The 24229-nt window shown below is 50.3% G+C and overlaps 3 protein-coding genes across 10 annotated transcripts in view; 1 reads left to right on the top strand and 2 right to left on the bottom strand.

Moving 5' to 3' along the window:
• Nucleotides 1-1926: 1926 nt before the first annotated feature.
• Nucleotides 1927-10656, top strand: EEF1AKMT1 (EEF1A lysine methyltransferase 1). The gene is made up of 4 exons (XM_038761800.1): nt 1927-2633; nt 4722-4804; nt 7656-7936; nt 8786-10656. Exons 1-4 carry the CDS (start codon nt 2487-2489, stop codon nt 8917-8919), a joined length of 645 nt encoding a protein of 214 aa, XP_038617728.1. The 5' UTR covers nt 1927-2486; the 3' UTR covers nt 8920-10656.
• A 1022-nt stretch (nt 10657-11678) lies between these two features.
• On the bottom strand, nt 11679-21279 carry IL17D (interleukin 17D). Of its 2 annotated transcripts, XM_038761798.1 has the most exons (5): nt 20944-21279; nt 19317-19382; nt 16742-16904; nt 16338-16627; nt 11679-12521 (listed from the first exon to the last, which is right to left on the bottom strand). In XM_038761798.1, the coding sequence occupies exons 1-5, from the start codon at nt 20979-20981 to the stop codon at nt 12200-12202; spliced, it is 879 nt and encodes a 292-aa protein (XP_038617726.1). In that variant the 5' UTR covers nt 20982-21279; the 3' UTR covers nt 11679-12199. The 2 variants fall into 2 exon arrangements, with proteins under 2 accessions (XP_038617726.1, XP_038617727.1); XM_038761799.1 differs by lacking the exon at nt 19317-19382 and having other exon boundaries at nt 16742-16907.
• An 80-nt stretch (nt 21280-21359) lies between these two features.
• The window catches only part of IFT88 (intraflagellar transport 88), a 43998-nt gene continuing 41128 nt past the window's right edge, over nt 21360-24229 (bottom strand). For all 7 annotated transcript variants that reach the window (XM_038761792.1, XM_038761797.1, XM_038761791.1 and 4 more), the window contains 2 exons: nt 21899-22009; nt 21360-21604 (listed from right to left, as the gene is read on the bottom strand). In XM_038761792.1, coding sequence (XP_038617720.1) covers nt 21483-21604; nt 21899-22009 — 233 coding nt within the window. In that variant the 3' untranslated portion in view covers nt 21360-21482. The remainder of the gene's footprint in view (nt 21605-21898; nt 22010-24229) is intronic.

The raw sequence follows: 24229 nt of genomic DNA, 5'->3' as shown, positions 1-24229 counted from the left end.
CTTACTATATGCCAAGCACTGTACTAAGCGCTGGGGTTGATACAAGCAAATTGGGTTGGACACAATCCCTGTCCCTCTTGAGGCTCACAGTCTTAATCTCCATTTTGCAGATGAGGTCACTGAGGCCCAGAGAAGTGAAGTGACTTGCCCGAGGTCACACAGCAGACATGTGGTGCAGTTGGGATTATGACCCGTGACCTCATCACTCCCAGGCCTGTGCTCTAGCCTCCATGCCATGCTGCTGCTTTTATGTGCAGAACACTGTACAAAGCGCTTGGGAGAGTGCAGTACAGTAGAATTAGCAGTCACGATCCCTGCCCGTAACAAGCTTATGCCATCCTCTCTGTCTTTGGAAATGAAAGACAGCTTTATATGCAGCACGAACACTCCTGAAAACACACCTGCTTCTTTTTGTGTATACACACCACAAACACTGCCGTGTGTTCCCCCAGTGCTTACTTGTATTGTAGGGCTCTTCACTCCTTGGAACCTTTTCCTGTTGTGCTTCATCCAATGGAAGTTGTTGACAGAGAGTAAATTAAGTGCCTCACTTTTTATTATGAAGCAAAGAACTTAAGGAAGGTGTTTTTCCATCGCAAGCAGTTGGAAGCTCTATATCTCCTATGTCTGGGAGGAGAAGCAGGGAGTTGTTGCTTGGCCCTTCTGGATTTTAAAGTTGGAAAAGAAGAAGGTGGATATTTTCTGACCTCCGAGTCCACATTGGCATTATTCCCTGTAGTTAGGGTCTCTCTTTTGTTTAGAAGCCTTGAGTCCTAAGGAAATTGCAGTTACTGAATTGTTGGATAAGCAATAGATTATGGCCCTCCACCCAAGTGGAGTCGGTTGAGGCCCCAGAGGGAAAGCCCTTAATTGTTGACTTTTCTAGGAGAGGATGGGGATGGCAGCGTGTTTGCTCCCTGGGAAAGTTGGTCCTGTCTTGTAGGTGTTGGTTTAGTGGTCCACTCTGGACTTATCAACTGTTACTCGCTCTCACAGGAGAGGTTCCGGAGTGTAGCATTGGGGCAGAGTATGGCAGTATGTTTTCATGCTCTTCACTTTTTCAGGAAAATCTGGATCTTCCACGTAAGTATAAGTGACTCTGGAGGACTAAGTCGTTCGTGTTCAGAGTCCAGAAATGTCAGTTTTGTTCCATACTAGAATTATCCATCAATGGTGTTTATTGAGCACTTACGTGGTGCAGAGCAGTGTACTGTGTGCCTGAGGGAGAGCTATACAGTAGAGTTGGTAGACATAATTCCTGTCTTGCAGAAGCATACAGGGTAGTGAAACTGAGCAGGAATCAGTCTAAACTTGTTTGAGCCATTTACTTTCAAGTGTGTCTTGTGATAAGAAAGTGAGTGTGTGTGTGTGTATGTGACATAAATAGTAGTAGTAGTATTAAGTGCTTACTGTGTGGTGAGTGCTGTACTAAGCGGTGGGAAAGAATACACAGGGAGGAATTAGACACAGTCCCTGTCCTTCAAGGGGCTTATGACCTAAGACTATAAATGGGGAGAAGAGGCTAGAATCAGACACATCAGGAGTGATGAAACAGCAGAACAGCATAAAAGACAAGGAAAAATAAACAAATTAGTAGGGTAATTGTAGAATTTCTTAAGTTTCTTACTGCGTGCCCGGTACTGCACTAAATGCTGGGGCAGTTACAAAGATAGTTGGGTTGGACACAGTCACTGTCCCACATGGGGCTCAGTCTTAATCCCCATTTTACAGATGAGGAAACGGAGGCACAGAGAAGTTGTGACATGCCCAAGGTCACCAAGAAGACATGTGGCGGAGTGGAATTAGACCCCAGGTCCTCTGTCTCCCAGGCCTATGCTCTTTCCACTAGGTCATGCTGATTAGATCAAGCGATCAAGTGTATTTATCGGGCACTTACTCCACAGGGCACTGTATTAAGTGCTTGGGAGAGTACAACATTACAGCATTGATAAACATGTTTCCTACCCACCAGGAGCTTACAATCACAGCCACGGCTGACCCTCAGGGCCCCTGACTTTCCTTCTCCTTGTCTGTAGCTTTTCCTTCCAGACTCTCCTGTAAGAAGTTGGAGCAGGTAGGGGCAGAGGCTGGGAAGGGGAGGGAATCAACAGTCGCGGGGCCAAATCCCTCCAGCCTCAGACCGGAGACATGCCGTGTCTTGGCCAAGGCCTCACCATCAGTCCCAGCTCGTGCTCCTGCGTCCAGACTTGGGTGCCAGACTGGCAGCAGCTGGAATCGTGTTGCTTCCCTTTCCCAGTCCGCCACCCATCACTGAGCAGCCCATCCTCTGAGGCCAGCAGCACCCAGCCCTCTCCCATGCTTGTATCTCCCCTCTCCCCCCAACAGAGCCCCGACATTTGGGTTTCCCTGCAGCTCAGAGCCCGAGGCCCAGCCGTAGCCCCAGAGGTTAAATACTCTTGGCATTTGATAGGGAGAAGCACTGGGTGTTTTTCACTCATTTCTGTGCAGATTGTTTGGTCCCGGAAATGACTGATTCTGAAGATGATGACGTTCCTCAGCTCTCCGCCTACGCCCTGGCGGCCCTGCAGGAATTTTACACTGAGCGGCAGCAGCGGCAGCCTGGCCCGGATGGAGATAAGAAATTCAGCGTTGGCGTGATAGAGGAGGATTGGGTAAGGAAGTGTCCACGGCACATTCCAGGCGTGGCTGGCAGTGGGGAAGGGGCCTGCAGATTCTTGAAGGGATGGGCAGTGGCACCATTGGCTGAGAGGTTTTGGGAACCCTCTCTGCAGTTAAAATCGAAGGAGGAATTCTTCCAAACAGGGGTTGTGGTGCTTTCTGTTTACCATTCTACGCAGCTCATCTCTTGAGACATTCTTGGCTAGGGGAGGGGATAAGCTTAAGAACGCCTATATTTTCCCCACCTGGTAAACAGAACTAGAGACTGCAGATGGGAAAGGTGTGCCTTTTATATTGTTGTTGTGCTGCACTCTCCCAAGCGGGTAGTACAGTGCCTTGCATATAGTAAATGTTCAGTGAATATAATTGATTTTTTTAAAATGGTATTCGTCAAGCGCTGCTATGTGCCAGGCACTGTTTTAAGCACTGGAGTAGATACAGGGTAATTAGGTTGGGCACAGTCCCTGTACCACGTGGGACTCACAGTCTTCATCCCCATTTTACAGATGAGGGAAGTGAGGCACAGGGAAGTGAAGTGACTTGTCCAAGGTCACACAATAGACAAGGGGCAGAGCCGGGATTAGAACCCAGGTTCTCCTGGCTTCAAAGCCTATGCTGTATTCATTAGGCCACCCTGCTTCTCTGATTGGTTGATGGATAATATAATAATAATAATAATAATAATGGCATTTATTTCAAGAAGATTGAGAGCATGGAGTTGTTGACACTTTTGAACTTTAAAGTTGTTGGAAAAAGAAAAGGTCAATATTTTATTCATTCATTCAATCGTATTTATTGAGCGCTTACTGTGTGCAGAGCACTGTACTAAGCGCTTGGGAAGTACAAGTTGGCAACATATAGAGACGGTCCCTACCCAACAGTGGGTTCACAGTCTAGAAGGGGGAGACAGACAACAAAACAAAACATATTAACCAAATAAAATGGTGGTGTTTGTTAAGCGCTTACTATGTGCAAAGCACTGTTCTATGCGCTGGGGGGGATACAAGGTGATCAGGTTCTCCCACTTGGGGCTCACAGTCTTAATCCCCATTTTACAGATGGGGTAACTGAGGCACGGAGAAGTTAAGTGGCTTGCCCAAGGTCACACAGCTGACAAATGGCAGAGGCGGGATTCGAACCCATGACCTCTGACTCCCAATCAATCAATCAATCGTATTTATTGAGCGCTTACTGTGTGCAGAGCACTGTACTAAGTGCTTGGGAAGTACAAGTTGGCAACATATAGAGAACATATGTATTTATTAAGCACTTTACTGTGTGCAGAGCATGGTACTAAGCGCTGGGAGAGAATTCACAGGTGGGCATTAAACATGGGCCCTCTCCCTAGTGAAGCTCATATTCTAAACTTTCAGGTGGGGACAAGGGATTGGAGATAAACACATTAGGAGTGATGAAACATTAAAGATTAAAGCACAAGCTGAGTGAAAGACACACTTACCCGCAGTTCACCCAACTGGGCGCTGTTCTCTCAGAAAGAATCTGTGCCCCCTCTCCCTCTTGCCGCTCAACGGAGCCCGTCATGGGATTGGCGGAGACCCTCCGTCTGAGTCATGAGGACCCCACACTCGCTCTGGGGAGTTGATTCTGGCACTGGCTGATGGCTTGTGTGGCGCCGTTCACACCCTTCTATCTCTGCAGCAAGAAGGCAGGGCAGGCCAGGGGCAGCGCATGGGGATGGGCAGAGAGTGGCATTGTACGTGCCAAACCCATTGACGGCCAAAAGGCCCAGTGCCCCGTACCAGTGGGACGCTGCCAGCCAACCCACTGTGCTCTTTCCAAAAAGGAGTATGTTAGCAGAATCATCTGAGAGACAAGTGAGGCCTGTTGACAGCGGCCGTTCGGGCAAGGCCCAAAGCAAAGGTCTTTAGCTTTAATTTAATCACCTGCCTCCTCCCTGAGAAACGTAGGCCGGTGGAGGGGAAGAGGTCCGTGAAGCGGTCGATTTTGATTTCTGAAGTGGGTCCCGATGCTGGGGTTGGTTTGGAAAGAGGCCAGGGGAAATTGTGTCCAGGAAAGAATATTCCTGTTTGTGACTGGCCTTTTCCATCGTGCTTCCACAGCAGCTGAGCCAGTTCTGGTACAGCGATGAGACGGCGTCGCGACTGGCCGCTGAAGCCATCTCCGCTGCCGGGAAAGGTGGCAGGTGAGTAGTCTCTTAGTGTTTGTTGGAGCCCTGGGGGATACAACACCCTCATGCTTCTTAGCAGAGAAGGATTTCAGAAACCAGCATTCAGTTGTAACAACTTGCATTTCTTTTTTCAAGTCGTCTTTATGAAGTGCTTACTGTGTGCCAAATATTGAGAAACAGCATGGTCTAGTGGATAGAGCTCAGGCCTTGGGGTCAGAAGGTCATGAGTTCTAGTCCCGGATCTGCCATTTATCTGCTGCGTGACCTGCGGCAAGTCATTTCATTTCTCTGGGCCTCAGTTCCCTCATCCGTAAAATAGAGATTGAGACTGTGAGCCCTAAGTGGGACAGGGACTGTGTCCAGTCCAATTTGCTTGTATCCACCCTAACGCTTAGTACAGTGCGTGGCACATAGTAAGTTATTAACAAATACTATTAATATTATTATTATTACATTATTATTATTGGGGTATGTACATGATAAAAAGGTCGGACGTAGACTCTGTCCTATTTGGGGCTCACAGTCTAAGTAGAAGGAAGTAAGATTTAATTCCCATTTTACAAGTGAGGAAACTGAGGCACAGAGAAGTTGTGATTTGCCCAAGGTCACACACGTAGCAAGTAGCAGACCTGGAATTAGAACCCAGGTCCTCTGACTCCCAGGTCTGTACTCTTTCCATTAGGACATGCTACTACTACGGCATGGGGCACCAGCGCTTAGTACAGTGCTCTGCACACAGCGCTCAGTAAATACGATTGGATGAATGAATGAATGCAGGTTTCTCCAACTTGGAATGTCCCCTTCAAATCCACCAGTCTGTATCCTTTCCCACTTAATAATTGTGGTATTTGTTAAGTGCTTACTGTGTGCCAAGCACTGTTCTAAGCGCTAGGGTAATGGGGTTAGACACAGTCCCTGTCCCACATGGGGCTCACAGCCTTAATCCCCATTTTACAGATGAGGAAGCTGAGGTACAGAGAAGTTAAGTGACTATCAAAAAGAGCTGCCTTTGACTCTTATGGTTCGTTCTCAAGCCTCTGGTACAGTGCTCCGCACACAGAGACGTTCAGTCAACCGAGGGTGGGGGTGGCGGCATTAAAGGTAAGCTGCAGATTTGCCAGGCCATGAGGGATGCCCCCAGAGGCATGAACTCCAGGCCCAACTGGTTAGAACTGCAGGGACCGCTGGCATTCTCATCTGGTTTCCCCAGAAGGGATTCAGGACGGCTTGGAGCCACAACACCAGTTCTTTGGGGTGATGGTGATTCAGCCCACGGTTTTGGGAGGTGCCCACTCCCACAATGTCCCCCCTTAAACCCCTGCTGCTGCTGCTGCAGTTGGCATCGATGCTGGCAGTGAGTGGTGACGTGGGCTCTGGCCTCCGGAGCCCTCCCTGGAGCGGCAGTTGCCGGCTCCCCGAGGAGGACAAGAAAAAGCCCGCGGGACCCGGTGCAAAACCCCACCTTCCTGCTCTTTGCAGGAGTTGGTTTCCCCTTCCCTCTCCGCTTCTCCACTGCCGCTGTGGTCCTGGCTTCCTTGTCCCCCAGCCATTCTGCTCATCCCTTCTCTGACGGACAGATGTCATCATCCTTTGTACAGCGGGTCGTTCTGTCCATCAGGCAGTGGTAGTGACTGAGGGCCCAGTGCCTGTGAAGCGCTGCACTAAGCGCTTGGGAGAGTTTAGTAAATTTAATAGACCCCACCCCTGTCCTCCAAGTGGGAGGCGGGCCCAAAAGGAAATTTCAGGTAGGAGGAGGTAATAGAATATGTGAGATAAGGTGATGGGGAGGGCTTATGTGCTGATGTCTATTCTATTTATTTTATTTTGTTAGTATGTTTGGTTTTGTTCTCCCAAAAGGAAATTTCAGGTAGGAGGAGGTAATAGAAAATGTGAGATAAGGTGATGGGAAGGGCTTATGTGCTGATGTCTATTCTATTTATTTTATTTTGTTACTATGTTTGGTTTTGTTCTCTGTCTCCCCCTTTTAGACTGTGAGCCCACTGTTGGGTAGGGACTGTCTGTATATGTTGCCAACTTGTACTTCCCAAGCGCTTAATACAGTGCTCTGCACACAGTAAGCGCTCAATAAATACGATTGATTGATTGATGTGGCAGTTGGATAGAAGGTGGGGGAAGAGGGGAAGCGGCTGCCTGGCACTTCAGGAGTTTTGAAAACAAATTTTCCGCAGAAATGATTGTTGGCTACCTATATGAAATGGAAATTTGTTTCTTCTCTGTATTTATATCTTAGAGGTGAGTTTGTCCTTTTACTGGAAAATATTAATGTATTTTTAAACCAGCAATTAGTGGTTTTGAGGGGCTGCTAGAACCCATTACTAGGCCAAATTTTTTTCTCGTCTCTGATGTTAAATACCAATTTCAGTGTGATGTTTAGCCACAGCTGACTCTCAATTTTTTTTTTTAATCATTAGCTTGAAATTAGCAAAACCAGCTTCAAATTTTAAATGCTGCTGGTAGTTCAGAGTAATCTTTTCATGTTTATTTTCTGGGTTTCTAGAGGAAAAATTGTTATAAATCTAACTTGAATATGCAATCAGTCTTTTCAGTCCCAGCTCCTTCCATGTTGGCCAAATATTTTTGTTTTTTCACCACTTCCGTTTAGGTTTCTGAGTAAAAATGTGAATAGCAGGGAGCTTTGTTGAACTGTCCTTTGCGGACGTTCCCCAAGTTTCCAGCGTTCCCCAGCCAGGAGGCCTGGTGAGGAAGGGCGGCAGGGAAACCAGAGGGATAGCGTCAGCATTGAAGCTTGGGGAGGGAGAGCTGGAACCGAATCACACTGCAGATAATGCAGGTCTCCCGTGAAACTGGGGAAACCTTTCACAGCTTTGTCATTTTCTGCTTCCAGGATCGCATGTGTCAGTGCCCCCAGCGTCTACCAGAAGCTCAGGGAGTTGAGTGGGGAAAACTTTTCGGCATACCTCTTGGAATACGACAGAAGGTTTGCAATATATGGAGAGGAGTTTGTTTTCTACGATTACAACAGTCCTTTAAATTTGCCCGAGAGCATGACCGCGCACAGTTTTGACATTGTCGTAGCCGACCCTCCATACCTCTCAGAAGAGTGTCTCAGGAAAACAGCAGAGACCGTCAAGTACTTGACGCGAGGGAAGATTCTGCTGTGCACAGGTAGGTGGGGGGGGGGGGCCTGCCAGCATAGTCGTGTAGGGGGTGACACTTTTGGTGTCCCTGGAGAGAGGGGGCTGGGGGGCTGCCTGCCATCCCACTCCCAGGAAGAGAGCCGGTGGCGAGGGGAGAAGGTGTGTCTTCAGGAACAGCCAGCTGTCAGTCATGTTGGGGGCAGGCCTGGTGAAAAGAGCCTGCGGTGGGCAGAGCACAGGAGCAGCTTGGGCACACAGACATGAGGTTGAGATGTGACCCCCCACCTCTGGGTGCTCACAGAGAGCTAGTCATGATAATCCCAAGTGAGGGCTCAGCACTGGGATAGATAGAGGATTATTAGATCAGATCAGACCCAGTCCCTGACCCACATAAGCTCACAATTCCATGTCAACCCCCACGCATCCTCCCATCATCTTGGGCAGCCGCCCTAGACCTGCTTAGTTTTAAGAAAAAAAGTACTGGAGCAGGAGGGTGAGGAAGTTTTCAATAAGAGCTTTTCCTTCCCTTTGAGCTCAGTCTTCATGTCCGGGGCTGGTTCTGGAATAGGGGCCCGCTGAGTCCATGTAAATCTCTAGGTCAAACCTGCCCAATACAGCACCCTTCCAGAAGCACCAGGCATTCCCTAATTGCGCTAGTGTCGGTCCTGCTAACTTTACCTCTTCTACTGCCGCAAAGTGGGCTTGCAGACTGCCAGGGTCTCACTACAGGAGGACCTTTAAGGTCAAAAATTCCAGCTCCGAGATGGAGAAGCAGCAGCACTGAGTAAAGCTGGCAAAATGGTGGGGGAGAGTGGGGATTGTGAGCATCACCCATGCCTCTCTTTCCCTCCCTCCCTCCCTCCTTTCCTCTCCCTAGGTGCTGTCATGGAGGAAGCAGCAGCCAAGCACCTCGGGGTCAAGATGTGCCACTTTGTCCCCAGACACACTCGAAATTTGGCAAATGAGTTTCGCTGTTATGCCAACTATGCTTCTGGGCTAGAGTGCGACTAGGCAGGATCCGGCCCCTCGATCTGAGCCACAAGGTGGTTGGAAGATTTAAATGGGCCTGGGCCCTGACCATCACCAGGAGGCTTTCCCCCAACCAGGTACCACTGCCTTCAGTGTGACACAGAGAATTGCTGTAGTTCTGTTTCCTCAACATCTTTTCCCTTGGCTATAGTGACCGAGTGAGTGGACTGAGCTCACTGCCCGATACTGACGCCTTCGGAAACAGGCTTGGTTGGTGACCTCAGTCCCTGCTCTGGGGAAGCCGGGCAGGGAGGAGGAGGAGGAAAGACGTTAGAGGCTGCTTTGGGTCCTTCCGGGCACAGTCGTGGGGTTTGGGAAGGGCAACCACTTGCCTCACAGACTTGGGAGCAGGGGTAGAGAGAGCTGCACAGCTCCCTCTGGGTGGGGGTGGATGGGGGCAGGGAGTACATTTTTGAGCCCATTGGACTTTTCTCCCCAGCTAAAATAATTAACTTCGAACCCTTCATGCGTTTATCTTTTTTAAAAAACACCTTTTAAATTGATCTGTTGAAAAAGTCAACTGGGCTTGTAACGAGGCTTTATTAACTAATAGACCAGTGCTGACATGGAATGTATAAATTAGGCATTGAGGGTGTTGGGATTTTAAAGAGCACATTTTGGCTTGGGAGGCCAGGAGCATTACTGTACCAGAGGTACCGTAAACCTGATGCTTTACAGAAAAAACACAATTCTTATTTCCCCACAATGGGCATTTGACCCATTTACCACCAGCAGTAAACAGGCACGTGACTGCCATATTTATTTTCCTGCTCGGTGTTCTGAGTTGCTGGCACTGCGGGTTCCTGCTCTGCCTGAGGAAGGAGCAGAGGAATCAAGCTTTTTAGTTTCTGGTGTGAGGACAAGGAGAGTCAAGGATGGAGCTCACCTGTTAGGTTCATCGTGGGAAATGCCAAGAGTTGTTCACCCCAAGCCCAGACTTCAGTAACAGAGATGATGGGGAATCCGTTTTCCGACCTCTCAGTTCTCACTCGAGAAAGTCCTTTTTAGTTTGAGTTAGGGAAACAATTTTTATATTATACAAACCACATCTTTAATGGTTTGTTTTTCCTCTCTAATGGGATTAAGAAGCGGAAATGAATTGCCCGGCGTCCATTTCAACAAGGCAGCTCGGTTTGGGGGCAAGAATAGCTAAAAGCCCCTGGTGGGTTAGAGTGGTGATTTCGTTTTGAGCCTCTCCCCAGCAGCTGTGCAGGTAGTCTCGGCTTTCATTTTCCTGCTGGGGCCTGGGAGGAGCTGCGCTAGGCCGCCAACTAGCCCACAGACAGGCCCAGGGGAGGAAGGAGGGAACTGGATCAAGGACTAAAGGGGTTTTCCAAATGCTCACAATCCACCTGACCAAACTGTAACATTGTCTCCATGGTGGGGTGGGGGACCTACAGCCAGCACTCCATACCACAGTGTTGCGGGGGTGTCAAGAAAAAGGGAAGCAGCATGTCACAATTTTGGATAATAGATTTAGGACAAGCACCAAAGGCCCCATCCGTGTCCCCCCCCGACCTCCCGCCATGAACTGAATAAAACACTCACTGCAGTTTGCTCTTACCTTAGTTTTCCCTGAGCAATCTCAGTGTTGTGATGGGATTTCTTCTCTCGCTGCCTGTGGCTATAGCTCAAACCAGTGGTGGTCCAAGTGCCACAAAGCCTGTTGCTGCCCCTTGCCCACAGGAACAATATACGCATAGCGTAAAGTTTTGGACCAGGCCGCGGGGGGTGAATACAGCTGGGGCTGGGACTGAAGCAGAGTCCAGTCGTATTGGCTCAGGCTGCAGCCAGCCCTGAGGGCAGGTGGGGATCAGTTTGGGACTCCGACCACCCGGGCAGGGCCTCCCTGGGCTCTCTCTCCCCTACAGTAGCTGCAAAGTGAAAGAGCTGGGTAGATGGGGGTGAGGCAGAGGGCCCTCACCATCACCCCTCGAGACTCGGCCATTTCGAGAGAAGCAAGTCTGTTGTTCAGCTAAGACGAAAGTTTGGGACCACCTTCACCAAGGAAAAGATGCCCTGGCCCCAAGATGGGATGACCCATCCACTGCAGCCAGTGTGTTCCTCCTGTGGGTGCCTGATCTAGTGGAGTGGGATTTGGGTCCCAGAAGCCTCTCTCTCCCACCTTTGGTTGGGGTCACCTCCCAAGCTAACAGAGGGCTCACTGGGATGGCCCAAGACCATTCCACCACTCCTGTCAGACCCCATGGCATGCGCTTCAAGGAGAAAACCTTTTAAGAACCTGGCAAAGAGAGTTTCTGATTGTTCCAAGGTTGGGACAAACCTTGGAAGGTTTGGGACAAACCACCCCAAGAGAAGGCTAACAAACCATCCTCTGGGAGCTCTTCCTACCCCTTTGCAGATGCTGGCTGCAGTGGAAGGCTCCCCCCCGGCCCTCCCACCGTCGGTACCCGCAGAGTCTTCCTTTAGCGGCCCTCTCCTGGCGCTCACACCTACAGGGCAAGTGTGTGTTGAGAAGTGGCCGGCACATTCCACTTACCTGTGCTTCCTTCACGCAGCTGCTCCCACTGGACTGCAGAATCGGACACTCTTCCCCATCATAGCATCCCAGACCCTGCATTTTAGCTTCCTGAGGGATAGCGTGGTTTCACACTTGGCTGGAATGCAGAGACTTGGTTAGAAACTGAATGTTTTTGCTACGTGGGCAGCGACAGCATCGCTACTGGCTCCTGCCTCCGGGTCATTTCTGGAGGTCATCAGTTGGAAGCAGGGAGAGGAGGGAAGCTCAAACAGTCACTTTTATTTCACTATTCGTAGGAAGCGCTGTGGGGGAGCCAGGGTCAGCTGTGCCCGCCCCACCCTACCACCCGGCCCTGCTGTCATTGGGGTGTCCAGTTCAGGGAACCAGGCAGGCAGCTAACGCTGCTCGGACTCGGGCCCCGACGCGCCACACACAAAGCTCGCGAGGCAGGGCAGAGTAGCGCGGCTGATGGGTTGGGGGCCACCCTGCTCCGCTGTTTGGAGAAGTAAACTTTCCCCTTTGAATCCAGGTGCAGTTCAGTCCTGCTCATCCCGGCCTGCCCCAGGGCGGGAGGGGGATCACCCTGTTGTCCCCTTGGGTGCTGCCTTTCAGCCTTTGGCCGCGTTTACACAGAAGGCCAGGGGAAGACAGAACAACCACTCAGGGTGTTGACGCTGCATCTCAGAGGTCCTGGGTTCCTTCTCCCCCTTCCAGACCAATTCCCTTGCCCCACTGTGACCTTCCCTTGTGACCGGGGGGCCCCCCGGCTGCTCCCCCGAGTCAGGTGGCGGCGGGCTGGTCCCTCTGGCTCCCCAGCTGCTTCAGGGCTGGCTGGTTTGGGCTGGAGTCGAGGCTGCCGGCTCCCTTGGCCGGCTCCGGGACGCAGGTGCAGCCCACGGGGACGGTTATGTAGTCCTCGACGTAGACGGCGCGGCCCCCCGCGCAGGCCGCCGTGCGCCGCAGCACTACCGTGGGCACGTACACGGGGGTGCTACGGAAGCGCAGGTCCTCCTCCTCCCCGGACAGCCCCGTCAGGCAGCCGCGGCATAGGCAGTACGCTTCGGGCAGGTACCGGGGGTAGCGGCTGGGCTCGTGGGAGATCCTGGGGGATCAGGGAACACACGCTCACCCAGAGCAAACGCCACACGGACAGAGGCCGGACGGTCAGCCGGGCCCCTGCACTCATATTTTCAGCAGTCTTTGTGAATGCCAAAGTCACACATGTTAGCAGGGAAACACACATTAGCAACCTTAAAGGAACACCGAGATTGCACGTAAAACCGTGGGAAGCGATTTCAACATAACCGGGTCACAAATGGACTGGGCTCTTTTAAACCAACTCGAATAACCTTAAGGGTTTCCACAAAAGAGGGGTATGGGGTTTCTAAAAAGGCCAGTTTGATACTAAAGCCTTTGTAAGGAACTGGCATGGGCAAGTTAGGTATAAAGTAGAACCTCATTTTTGCAGGAAGCAGAAGGGGAAACGCACCCCTAATCCAATACGCCCAGGTCTCCCCTTTCAAAAAAAAAAAAGAAACCCACCTCCCTTGACCCCATGGCTCTCCCAAATGTTCACCCCATCTCCCTCCTACCACTCCTAACTCGAGTGAATCGTCTACACTCACTGCCTTCAATTCCTCTCCTCCAACTCCCTCGGCCTGCAAAGAAATGACCCCCTCTAAGATCACTGATGACCTCCTTGCCAAATCAAGTGGCCTCTACTCCATCCTAATCCCCCTACAGCTTTCTACTGCCTTTAACATTGTGGGCCACCCCCTTCTACTGGAAACATTAACCATCCTTGGCTTCACTAAGTTCTCCTGCTTCTCTCCTGTTTCTTCTCATTCGCTCCCACAGCTAGCATCTCTACACACATTATTCCCAAATCTACCTCTCCAGCCCTGACCTCTCTCCTCCTCTACACTCTGGGATTTCCTCTCGCCTTGCCTTAGGGGCATCTCTACCTGGATGTCCCACTTATGCCACTAACTTCGCATTCAAAACAGAACTCATCCTAAGCACTTGATACCATTTACTGGTTAATCGGCTGACCTAGCGGCACAGCAGGGCGACACTTCTGGCTCTCGGGGATGGCCAACTTAGCCATCGATGCCCGTGACCCAGAGCTCGAGGAGGTCGGAGGCACCTCCTTTTGGACTGTGGCTCTGTTTATGCCATGACTCGATTAAAGCTGCAAGACAGGGCTAGCCAGCCGAGTAGAGAGTGGCTGCAGAAATGCCATGTTCCACCCGGCTCAGTGGGTGGGTTATTTGCAAAAATGCTTTTCCACAGTTTCAGTAATAGTTTCCCAGCCTGTGCAGGCTGTACATTGTCCTCCAGAGATTTTGCAAACGCCGGGTTGGAGGAGAGAGAGTGTTTTTCCCCCTCCACGGACACCTCCATCCGTTGGAAGGAATGCCTCTGAGCCAGATCTTAGCTCCATATCCCAGGAATCTAAGTCTCTTTACATCCTTCTTTGTTGGTTTTAAAATTCTTTTCTGCCTCCTTTGGATGGGATCTGAGTCAGGGGAGGCATATTTCTACTTTCTCTCGTAAAAGCTCCTCCATCACCCCTCCCCAGCACCATAAACGACCTAGCCTGCCCAGAAAGGGGCCATGAAAGCCCCTCCCCTCACCCTGCTATAATACCATAAACCGACCTGCACGCCCAGAGAGGGGCCAAGAAACCCCCTCCTCTCACCCCGCAATACCATAAATCGATCTGCCTCCCAGAGAGGAACTGAGAAACCCCTTCCTCTCACCCCCTAATACTATAAACCGACCAGCACACCCAGAGGAGGACAAATAAAACTCAGTGCACTCAGGCACTGAGCGGGTAAGGGGAAGCAATTTCAGCCAATCACCCATCTCCTCCCATGAAGCTAATGCTAATCAAGGCCTGGAAATCTCCCCAATTCCATCTTTGGGGAAATCAATTAATCTCCCTCCTACTTAGACTGTGAGCCCCCTGAAGGAAAGGGACTGTGTCTGACCTAATTAACTTGAACCAGCTCCTATGCTTGGAACAGCGTTTGACACAAAGTGTTTAACAAATACCATTAAAAAAAAATGGGAAAGCACACGGTGCATTCTGGGCCATCACTGGCTGCTGGACGCTCCGGCTCAGCTTGTGCACCTATGGGATTCATTCAATCATATTTATTGAGTGCTTACTGAGTGCACATTACTATGCCCTTGGGTGTGGATTTGCGCCCTTTGTTCTTCCCTCCTCCCAGCCCCGGGGTACTTAAGTCCATATCTGTAATTTATATTATTCATTCATTCAATCAATCGTATTTATTGAGTGCTTACTATGTGCACAGCACTGTACTAAGTGCTATTAATGTCTGTTTCCCCCCCTCTAGCCTGTAAGATCGTTGTGGGCAGGGAATGAGACTGCTTATTTTTTTTAAATGGCATTTATTAAGCGCTTACTATGTGCAAAACACTGTTCTAAGCGCTGGGCACCGTTCTAAGAGCTGGTTGCTATAGTGTACTCTCCCAAGCACTCAGTACAGTACTCTGCACACAGTAATGCACAATAAATATGACTGAATATAAGGCCCTACTGAGAGCTCACCTCCTCCAGGAGGCCTTCCCAGACTGAGCCTGCTCCTTCCTCTCTCCCTCGTCCCCCTCTCCATCCCCCGTCTTACCTCCTTCCCTTCCCCACAGCACCTGTATATATGTATATATGTTTGTACATATTTATTACTCTATTTATTTATTTTACTTGTACATATCTATTCTATTTATTTTATTTTGTTAATATGTTTGGTTTTGTTCTCCGTCTCCCCCTTCTAGACTGTGAGCCCACTGTTGGGTAGGGGCTGTCTCTATATGCTGCCAACTTGTACTTCCCAAGCGCTTAGCACAGTGCTCTGCACACAGTAAGTGCTCAATAAATATGATGATTGATTGATATTGAATGAAGAATACAATATAACAATTGTGTGTGTATATAAATATATATATATGATTGAATGAAAAGTACAATATAACAAGTGTGTGTATATATATATGATTGAATGAAAAGTACAACATAAGTGTGTGTCTGAATGAAGAGTACAATATAACAATTGTGTGTGTATATAAATATATATATATATGATTGAATAAAAAGTACAATATAACAAGTGTGTGTCTGATTGAATGAAGAGTACAATATAACAATTGTGTGTATATAAATATATATATGATTGAATGAAAAGTACAACATAAGTGTGTGTGTGTATATATGATTGAATAAAAAGTACAATATAACAAGTGTGTGTGTATATATACGATTGAATGAAAAGTACAATATAACAATATATACGTTGCCAACTTGTACTTCCCAAGCACTTAGCACAGTGCTCTGCACACAGTAAGCGCTCAATAAATACGATTGATGATGATAACAAGTGCGTGCATATATATATATATATATATGATTGAATGAAAAGTACACTATAACAAGTGTCTGTGTGTATATACATATATGATTGAATGAAAAGTACAATATAACAAGTGTGTGTGTATATATATATATATATATGATTGAATGAAAAGTACAGTATAACAAGTGTGTATCTGTGTATACAGAGACACATAAATAAAACAATCGCCGTAGGCCCCAGACCCCTTCGCTGACACCAGTTCCTTCCGACCAAGCCTGCCCATCGAGTGCCCACGGACCGTTACAACGCCTCGGTGTCCCCCGACCCCTCCCGCAGGTGTGTGTGTGTGTTTGTGTGTTTGTCGGGGGGGCGGGGACTGGCTTTCTCGAGGCTCAAACTGCCCCCTTTGGGCTTTGCCCTGAGCCCCGGGAAGAGAGGGACGGCAGTGGGGGAGGAGGGAGGGAGGGAGGGAGGGAAAGGAGAAGGCCCCGGGGGACCGGGGCGGGGGGGGGGGGGGGTGTGTGCCCGTGCGCTCTCACCTGTAGGCCCAGGGGGAGATGGTGCGCAGGTTGAGCGGGAGGCGGTGGCCGCCGTGGGGTCCGGCGGGGCAGGTGGCGTTTGGGGTCTGGGCCCCGGGCGGCGGCTGGAGGGTGTGGTGGAAGGCGGCCAGGAGCCCGGCGGCCAGCCGCCCGTACAGCTGCTCCAGCTGCTCCTCCGCCCGGTCGGGGCAGGCCCGCGAGGGGCGCCGGGGCCCGGGGGCCGCCCGCCCCGGGCACGGGGACACCCACACGGACACCGCCACCGCCACCGTCACCGACACCGCCCACACCTGCAAGCCGGGGAAAAAGGGAGGAGGGCGTTAGAGGAGGGGGAGGAGGAGGAGGAGGAGGGGGCTCCCCGGGGATCGCAGCCTCGGCACCAGCCGGGCCCGGGAGGAGCTTACCTGGGTCCCGGCCATGGGCGAGCCGAGCCGAGCCGGACGCCGTCCGGGCCCCCGTCCGGGCCGCCCGTGCTGCCCCTCAGCCCCGGAGAAAGCGCCGGGCCCGCGCTGCCCGCCACCTCCGCCGCTCCAACCCCGGGACCATCGCGGACGCACCGACACGGAGCTGCTGGAAAGACCAAAGGTTGTTTGGGGACCGACGGACGGACGGGCGTGTGTGTGTGTGTGTCCGTCCGTCCGGGAGGGAGGGAGGGAAGGAGGACGGGGGCCGGGGCAGTGGGTGTCCGCCCGGTGTGTCCGTCCGTCCGAGGGAGGAGGCTGGGCCCGGGGCGCGGGGTGTGCGCGCCGGACTGCGCGGCCCGGCCGCTGCCCGTCGGAGCCAAGGCCCGGGGGGCGGGGGCACGGGGCAGGGGAGGGGCACCGGGCGGAGGGACGGCGAAACCGTGATTGTCGCCGCTACCGTGCACTGAGCGCTGTCCGTCTAATAATAATTATGGTGTTTGTTAAGCGCTTACTAGGTGCCAAGCGCCGTTTGGAGCCCCGGGCCATCAGGTTGGACCCAGTCCCCGTCCCCGCCCCACAAGAGGCTCACGGTCTCCATCCCCGTTTGACAGATGAGGTAATAATAATAATAGTAATAACTGGCATTTGTTAAGCGCTTGCTATGTGCGAAGCACTGTTCTAAGCGCTGGGGAGGATGCAGGGTGATCAGGTTGTCCCACGCGGGGCTCACAGTCTTAATCCCCATTTTACGGATGAGGTACCTGAGGCCCAGAGAAGTTAAGTGACTTGCCCAAGATCAAACAGCAGACATGTGGCGGAGTCGGGATTCGAACCCATGACCTCTGACTCCAAAGCCCAGGCTCTTTCCACTGAGCCACGCTGCTTCTCTACAGAGAAGTTAAGTGACCTGTCCGCTGTCACACAGCAGACGAGTGGCGGAGCGGGAATTAGAACCTGCAGTTTGCGGCTCCCAAGCCCAGGCTCTTGCCGCTAGGCCACGTTTGGCGGGCAGAGGGGCCGAGGTGAGTCTGCAGGATCGTCCATCCGGGAGAGAGGAGATCCCAGATGGACGGAGAGATCCCCGGACAAGTAACCTCTCCCAGCATCGCCTAGTGTAGAGAGCACGGGCTTGGGAGTCAGAAGGACCTGGGTTCTAATCCCAGCTCTGCCACTTGTCTGCTGTGATCTTGGACAAATCACTTCACTTCTCTTTGCCTGTTACCTCATTTGCAGAATGGGGAATCTACCCCTGCTCTCCCTCCTACATAGATTGTAAGCCTCATGTGGGAACCAGTCATCCTGCATCCACCCCGGAACTTGGCACATACTAAGTGCTAAACAAAGTAGCACAATTATTATTATTATTACTAGTAGTAGTAGTATAGTCCTCTGCATACAGTACGTGTTCAATAAACAGCATCGACTGATTGTGTACCCAGTGAGGCTGGAGCTGTGGGCTCTACAGTGGCCTTTTTCAGCCACAGAACATACTCAGTTCAGAATTTCACTATCAGTAGTGACTTCAGATATGAAGAATAACTATCTACGACTTGTGTGAATTAGGCTGATGACGAACCCAAGTGTCACATAAATGTACATAGTTACAAATGCTCCTCGGCCTTTGCTGCAAGTGAGATTTTCTAATTTTTCCAGAACACATTTAATCCCTTCTTTTAATTTTGCTTTAAAACGTAACTAGTTGAGTATAAAATGGAAAACGGGCCAGAAGATACAAACAGAAGTCATCATCTACCAGCAGAGGAATTTCCTTTCCTAAGAGTGAAGCAGACACTGACTCTCTGGTGACCACACGGTTTGCTTGCTGTCTTGGGATCTGACCAAAATGCAAACTGTTGTTCAAACTGAACTGCAGCCAGGCACATTAATCAATCACAGAAAAACAGTGTTTGTGCCTTAAGCACTATTATTAAGTGCTGTCGAGTCATTCCCTATTCATAGCGACTCCATGGATATACTTTTTCTCCAGAAGGTCCTGTCCTCTGCCATAATCCGCAACCTTTTTTAATGGTTCTTCTGTTATCCTTACCGTCCCTATCCATCTAGCTACTGGTCTGCCTCTTCCACGTTTTCCCTGGACTCTTCCTAGCCTTAGCGTCTTCTCCAGAGAATCAGTACTCCTGATTATGTGTCCAAAATATGCTAATCTAAGTCGAGTCATTTGGCCTTCCAAAGACCACTTTGTTTTAATTTGCTCCAAAATCCATTTATTTGTTCTTCGGGCAGTCGGTGGTATTCGCAAAAGCCATCTCCAACCCCACATTTCAAAAAAAAAATTGATGTTCTTTCTATCCTGTTGTTTCACTGTCCAGCTTTCGGATCCATGCATTGTCACTGGAAACACCACAGAGTTGACAACTTGCATTTTTGTGGCAATTTTTAAATCCCTTAAAAACTGCTATGGCTAAATTTTTTTAAAAGAAGATAAGGGGCTTCATTATGGTCTGCTTTGGCCTCACCGCTGAATCTGACTGAAACATAGAAGCAGAAATCCGATCCAGTGTTTCTCTGGTCCACACCTAGAAAGAGCCGTGAGTTTGATGTCAGTTGTCCCTACCTCGGCTGCTGGGAGGGGGCTAGGTTGGGGCCCTCCACAGCGGGACTCAGCTCCAACGACCGGTACCTGCGGAGGAGACACGATTGGGTTTGGGAGGCTTTCAGTGGAGTCGCTTCTTGGTGGGTCTCTCTTTTATGGAGATTCACTGAAGGCCCCTGGCCCCACCACTGCTTCTCTGACTGATAAAGACACCGCCCCCCCCGCCAAGCCTCCTGGTTTCAATTTCTTCAAATATAACAGGAGGATGTACCCATCCCCCATCCATCTTGCAGAGAATTGATGTGATGCTGCCCATAAAATCTTTAGAGTCTTATGAGGAAGACTGCTATTATTACTATAGCATTTGTAAAGTGCTTATTATGTGTCAAGCACTGTTAGAAGTGTTGCGGTAAATACAGGTTAATCAGGCTGGACACAGTCGCTTTCCCACGTGGGCTCACGGTCTAAGTAGCAGGGAGAACGGGTACTGAATCCCCGTTTTACAGATGAGGACACTGAGGAACAGAGAAGTTAAATGAATTACCCAAGGTTACACAGCAGGCAACTGGCAGAGCAAGAATCAGAACCCGGGTCCTCTGACTCTCAGGCCGGGACTCTTTCCACTCGGTAATAGATTCTACTAGTACCCTGAACAGAGGAGTAAATTTTGCACCGCAACTACCCTCTTCTGCATATAGCAGCTTTATGAATCAAGGCCAAACCATGATCACGTCTCACGGTGACTTGTTCCACCCAGTGTTTTCTTTACCTTTCCTCCATTAGCAGTGAAGTTTCCCCTGCTTTCCTCCCTCCTTTGGCTGCCAAGGGAAAGGAGGGAAGGGCTCATTGACAACTTGCATGTGGTCAGACACTGAAACAGCGAGCCCCTAGGGAACAATAACTGAACATTTCGTTCCTGCTCCTGCCTTTAGGCTCTTTGGAGCCTAAAGGAGGAAGGCACCATACTCCCCCAAATTCTGAGAAAACAGGAACTGCAACAGATCCAGTCCTGTGCGACGGAACCCAAGTCGCGAGTCTGTAGTATTTTTTTATAAATATGACAATCCAATCAGATGCTAGAGACTCAATGTCCGAACAGTAATGCCCTTATACGAGCGTCGAGGGCAGTAGGCCAGTCTTTTACAGCACGGAGGTAGAGGAGAGGTTGGGCCAGCTCTGGGGTCAGGGAGAACCTTCTTTCCTCCCAGATGCACCCTCCCCTCACATCAGCACTTAGAACAATGCTTTGCACATAGTAAGGGCTAAATAAATGCCATCATTATTACTATTATTATCGCTCCCTCCTGCGCTCTAACACTGGGGGAGAGAACATACCGGAGAGGTAAAAGTCTGGGGACGACTACAAACATTTTAAACTTTTGGGCCAGGTTCTGCCATGGTAAGCTACTCCTGGAACCTGGAAGCCTCTCTAATTCCCCAGAGTGTCACCCAGGCACTGCCTACCTCAGTGGACAGAATTTCCTGCAATACCACAATGTGAAAAACTGGCTTAGTACCGTGCTCTGCACACAGTAAGCGCTTACACACATACCATTGATTGACTGATTGATTGATCGATCTGGCAAATGACCATACCCACAGTGTAACCCAAAAACACTGAGTGAGGAGCTTGGAGACCCTGACTCACCTAGTGAAGGAGAGAAGCTTCCTCTGCAGCGGGGGCATCCTTGAAGGTAGGCAAGAAACCCACTCGGTCTAGTTACTTCAACAAGTTCCCTCGAAACAATAAGTGGAGAAATCTCAATTTCACTTAAGAAACTTAGGTTCAGACCAAATTACCCAAATCAGGTGTGCCATGTGATAGGATATGTCGAAAGGGAGGAGAGGTGGCAGAGATGGGCATTTCTCCCCTTCCCAACTGTGCGGGATCGCCGGTGGATGAGTGTGTACTTCCCTTGGGCTGGGATTTCTAGCCCACACGTCCACCAGCAGCAAAACCCCAGGCTCCCCAGGAGCCTTCCTCTCAGGACCGGCCCCCAGTGAGCCGCCGGGGCAGCAGGTGGGGACCGATGGCCTATTGGCCCGGTGTGGACAGGCTCAGGCTGTTCCAACAAGTTTTATTGAAGGGGAAATTTGCTTTCTCCAAATTCATTAACATATAAAAATCAATTCCAAACTCCAAGGGCAGGAGGGAATCTGCCTGTCAAAGTAACCTGAAAACACGCATCACTCTGGAAGCAAGTCATCTCCCAGTTCTTCATCAGCAAAATCATCCTCTTCCATTTTCTTCTTTGCTGCCGTCTTGGGTCTTTCTGTTTGGGGGCCCAGTGGATCCACATATGAGACATCTAGGTTACACAGAGATGTTTCAAATTCTTGAATTCACAATCAAATCAGACACTGTCCCGCTACAAACTACCACTAACTGCCCAACCAGAGGCAGAGGTACTACCCAATGTAAAACTTACAATTAACAGAAAAGCTCCACCAACCCATTCCCAGTCCTCTCCCTTCCAGTACACTTGTCTACAAGTGTAAATACTTCACACTGGGGAATTTATGCCTCAGCGTGCCTCTTGTGTGCTGTGCTGTGATTGGTGGGTGCTAGAGGGGAGGGGAGGAGCACCGAATGCTTGACTTGCCTATTTCTTTGTTGCTGCTGCTTTCATACGGTTCATTGGCGCCAGGCAAGGATCTCAGTTTGGCACTAAGTCGCTCTCCTCTACTACTGGCCCCAGAGCTCTGGCCACTGTCTGCAGACACAAAGACACAACTCGTCCACTTGCGAAGATTGTACCTCATCTGAAATCCCATCCATTTGCCACAGAAAGGGCAGATCATCTCACTCAGAAGTCACTGAAATCCCAATGGGCTGTCAGTGCGTGAGGGGTCACGTTAAAACCTGGGTCTTCCAAGCGGCTCTCAACAGCCTGGTCAGAACCACACTCTGATTCTGCGGCCATGCTGCTGTTTCAGCCCCGTCAGATGCTCAGTTGTCAAGGCCAGCTGTCCGCCGGTTTACTGTTGAGCTCACGGTCCTGCTACCTGGGGGTCAAGTCTCGCCTACGGGAGGGTGGGGGGGATTAGCGCACCGTCAGGGTCACAGGAAGAGGGAGGAAGGAGGCTGCATTTTCAGAGCCCCACCAGGACAGGCTGGGAGCGTTTTACAGGGGCACTGCGTCCTGGTGCTGGCCAGCTGTAGGGGCCAGGGTCTCCACCATGGGACTGGGGGAGGGCAAGGGACCGGGACAGGAGGGAGGCCCGCCGGCTTTCATCAAGTTCCATTCCCTGCCTGGGCCATCGGCCAGCCAGTCGGGTCTCGTGGTGGCCCCCAGGTATTCAGAATGATCTACAGGAGGGCACATGTGATCCAATCTCCACGACTACAGGGAAGACCTTCCCCTTTCGGGAGGAGAAACATCAGTCTGATGGGAAGGACCCAAAGGGTGAAAGGAAGGACTGAGCCAGTGCTGGCGGGAGCACATGAGACGGCACAGCACTGAGGGAAGGGTGATTCAATGCACAGGTCGGTGCACCGAATCGCTGGTCTTTTGGCGGCGGCCAAAAAGGCCAATAAAATCTGGGGGCTACTGGGGAGGATATCAAAAACAATGCAAAAAGAATAGTTTTGCCACTAGAAAGAAAAACCACCTACATCTGGAATACCGTGTGACTAGAATTATACTCATCTGAGGAAAGGTTCAGCAGGACAGAGAAGGGCTGACCAAGATCAAAGAACAGAGCAGCTACAGTTTGAGAAAAGACCGAAAAGCTGAAATCTTCATGTGGGAAAGTTGAGCCTGACAGGTGAAAGATGGGAAATTACAGAATCATGGCAGGTGTGGATAGGGAGAACACAGTGTGGATTGAGAACCGTTCCTCTGGTCACTGAAGCCTCCATTGAGGCTTGGCAATATTCAGTCCAAGGCAAACCAAAGGAAATACCACTTTACTTGGCACTCGAAGTGGTGCCTATTGGAGAGTGTACAGGCAGAAAACAGCAACAGGTTCACAAAGAGATTGGAGAAATTCATGGGTCAGAGGTCATGGATGAGAACTAGGGACGATAGACATTAGTACCTCTCTGCCCACGAAGATGGATGGCAAGGAAGGAAATCATCACTGGTCTCCCCTACTTCCTCTTCCTTCTGTGTCTCCTATGCCCTTGGATCTGTACCTTCTAAGCACGTAATATTCACCCCATCCTTAGCCCCATGACACTTCCGTTAAGATCTGCAATTTATTTACTTCTATTAATGTCTGTCCCCTCCCTCTAGACTGCAAGCTCCTTGTGGGCAGGGAACACGTCTCCCCACTCTGTTGTAGTGTACACTCCCAAGCACTTAGTCTAGAACTCTGTACTCAGTAAGGTACCGCTGACTGACTGACCAAGAGGCAGAAGCTTGCCCCAGTGCCTGAATTACCCCAGCTCCCCCATCTCCCAGCCTCAGCTCCAATTCCCCCGGCCCCCAGGCTTCACCCTGAGCTAAGCCGGGAGTCAGGCACCACCCAGCGAGGGCAGGGAGGGGCTGGGGGAGCAGCCCCCCACCATAAAACAAAGCCTTTTCTCAGGTCCTGGTTAAATGGTTAATTGGCAGAATGGTTTATAGAAGGTTCTCCCTTGAGAATGGCTGGAGCTATTGGCCCCGTGCGGCTAGCTGAACAGATCATAATTTCTCTGAAAATGTTTTTATACTTCTGCTTTGGCAGTCAGTTACTTGTACCACATCAATCAAGCTTCCTGATGCACAGCTGCTACACCTAAACAAACCTACCCTGGCCCAGGTTAGTGAGTTAGAACACAAGCTGTTCAGCATGTCTAAAATCAGAGGCTCCCTTCTAATTTTTGTGTTAATGCCTGGGGGCAATGTCCAAGTCATTTCATTTTACTGAACAGTGCCATCATTTTCTTTAAATTGTATTAACAATTTGTGGGTAAAGGCATTTTCCTTGGCTACAGAGAAAACTTAAAA

This window comes from Tachyglossus aculeatus, chromosome 20 (genome assembly GCF_015852505.1).
Source record: "Tachyglossus aculeatus isolate mTacAcu1 chromosome 20, mTacAcu1.pri, whole genome shotgun sequence".
Taxonomy (NCBI): Eukaryota; Metazoa; Chordata; class Mammalia; order Monotremata; family Tachyglossidae; genus Tachyglossus; species Tachyglossus aculeatus.
This window is presented reverse-complemented; position numbering and strand designations above follow the sequence as displayed.

What these genes read in the sequence shown, in the direction of transcription:
- EEF1AKMT1 (XM_038761800.1), top strand. Translation starts at nt 2,487, where the DNA reads ATGACTGATTCTGAAGATGATGACGTTCCTCAGCTCTCCGCCTACGCC. An exon ending in GCGTGATAGAGGAGGATTGG is followed by an intron (nt 2,634 to 4,721) that starts GTAAGGAAGTGT and finishes GTGCTTCCACAG; the next exon opens with CAGCTGAGCCAGTTCTGGTA. An exon ending in GCTGCCGGGAAAGGTGGCAG is followed by an intron (nt 4,805 to 7,655) that starts GTGAGTAGTCTC and finishes TTCTGCTTCCAG; the next exon opens with GATCGCATGTGTCAGTGCCC.
- IL17D (XM_038761798.1), bottom strand. Translation starts at nt 20,981, where the DNA reads ATGCCCCCGCTGCAGAGGAAGCTTCTCTCCTTCACTAG. An exon ending in AAGCTTCTCTCCTTCACTAG is followed by an intron (nt 19,383 to 20,943) that starts GTGAGTCAGGGT and finishes TCTCCTCCGCAG; the next exon opens with GTACCGGTCGTTGGAGCTGA. An exon ending in ATCTCCCCCTGGGCCTACAG is followed by an intron (nt 12,522 to 16,337) that starts GTGAGAGCGCAC and finishes CTGATCCCCCAG; the next exon opens with GATCTCCCACGAGCCCAGCC.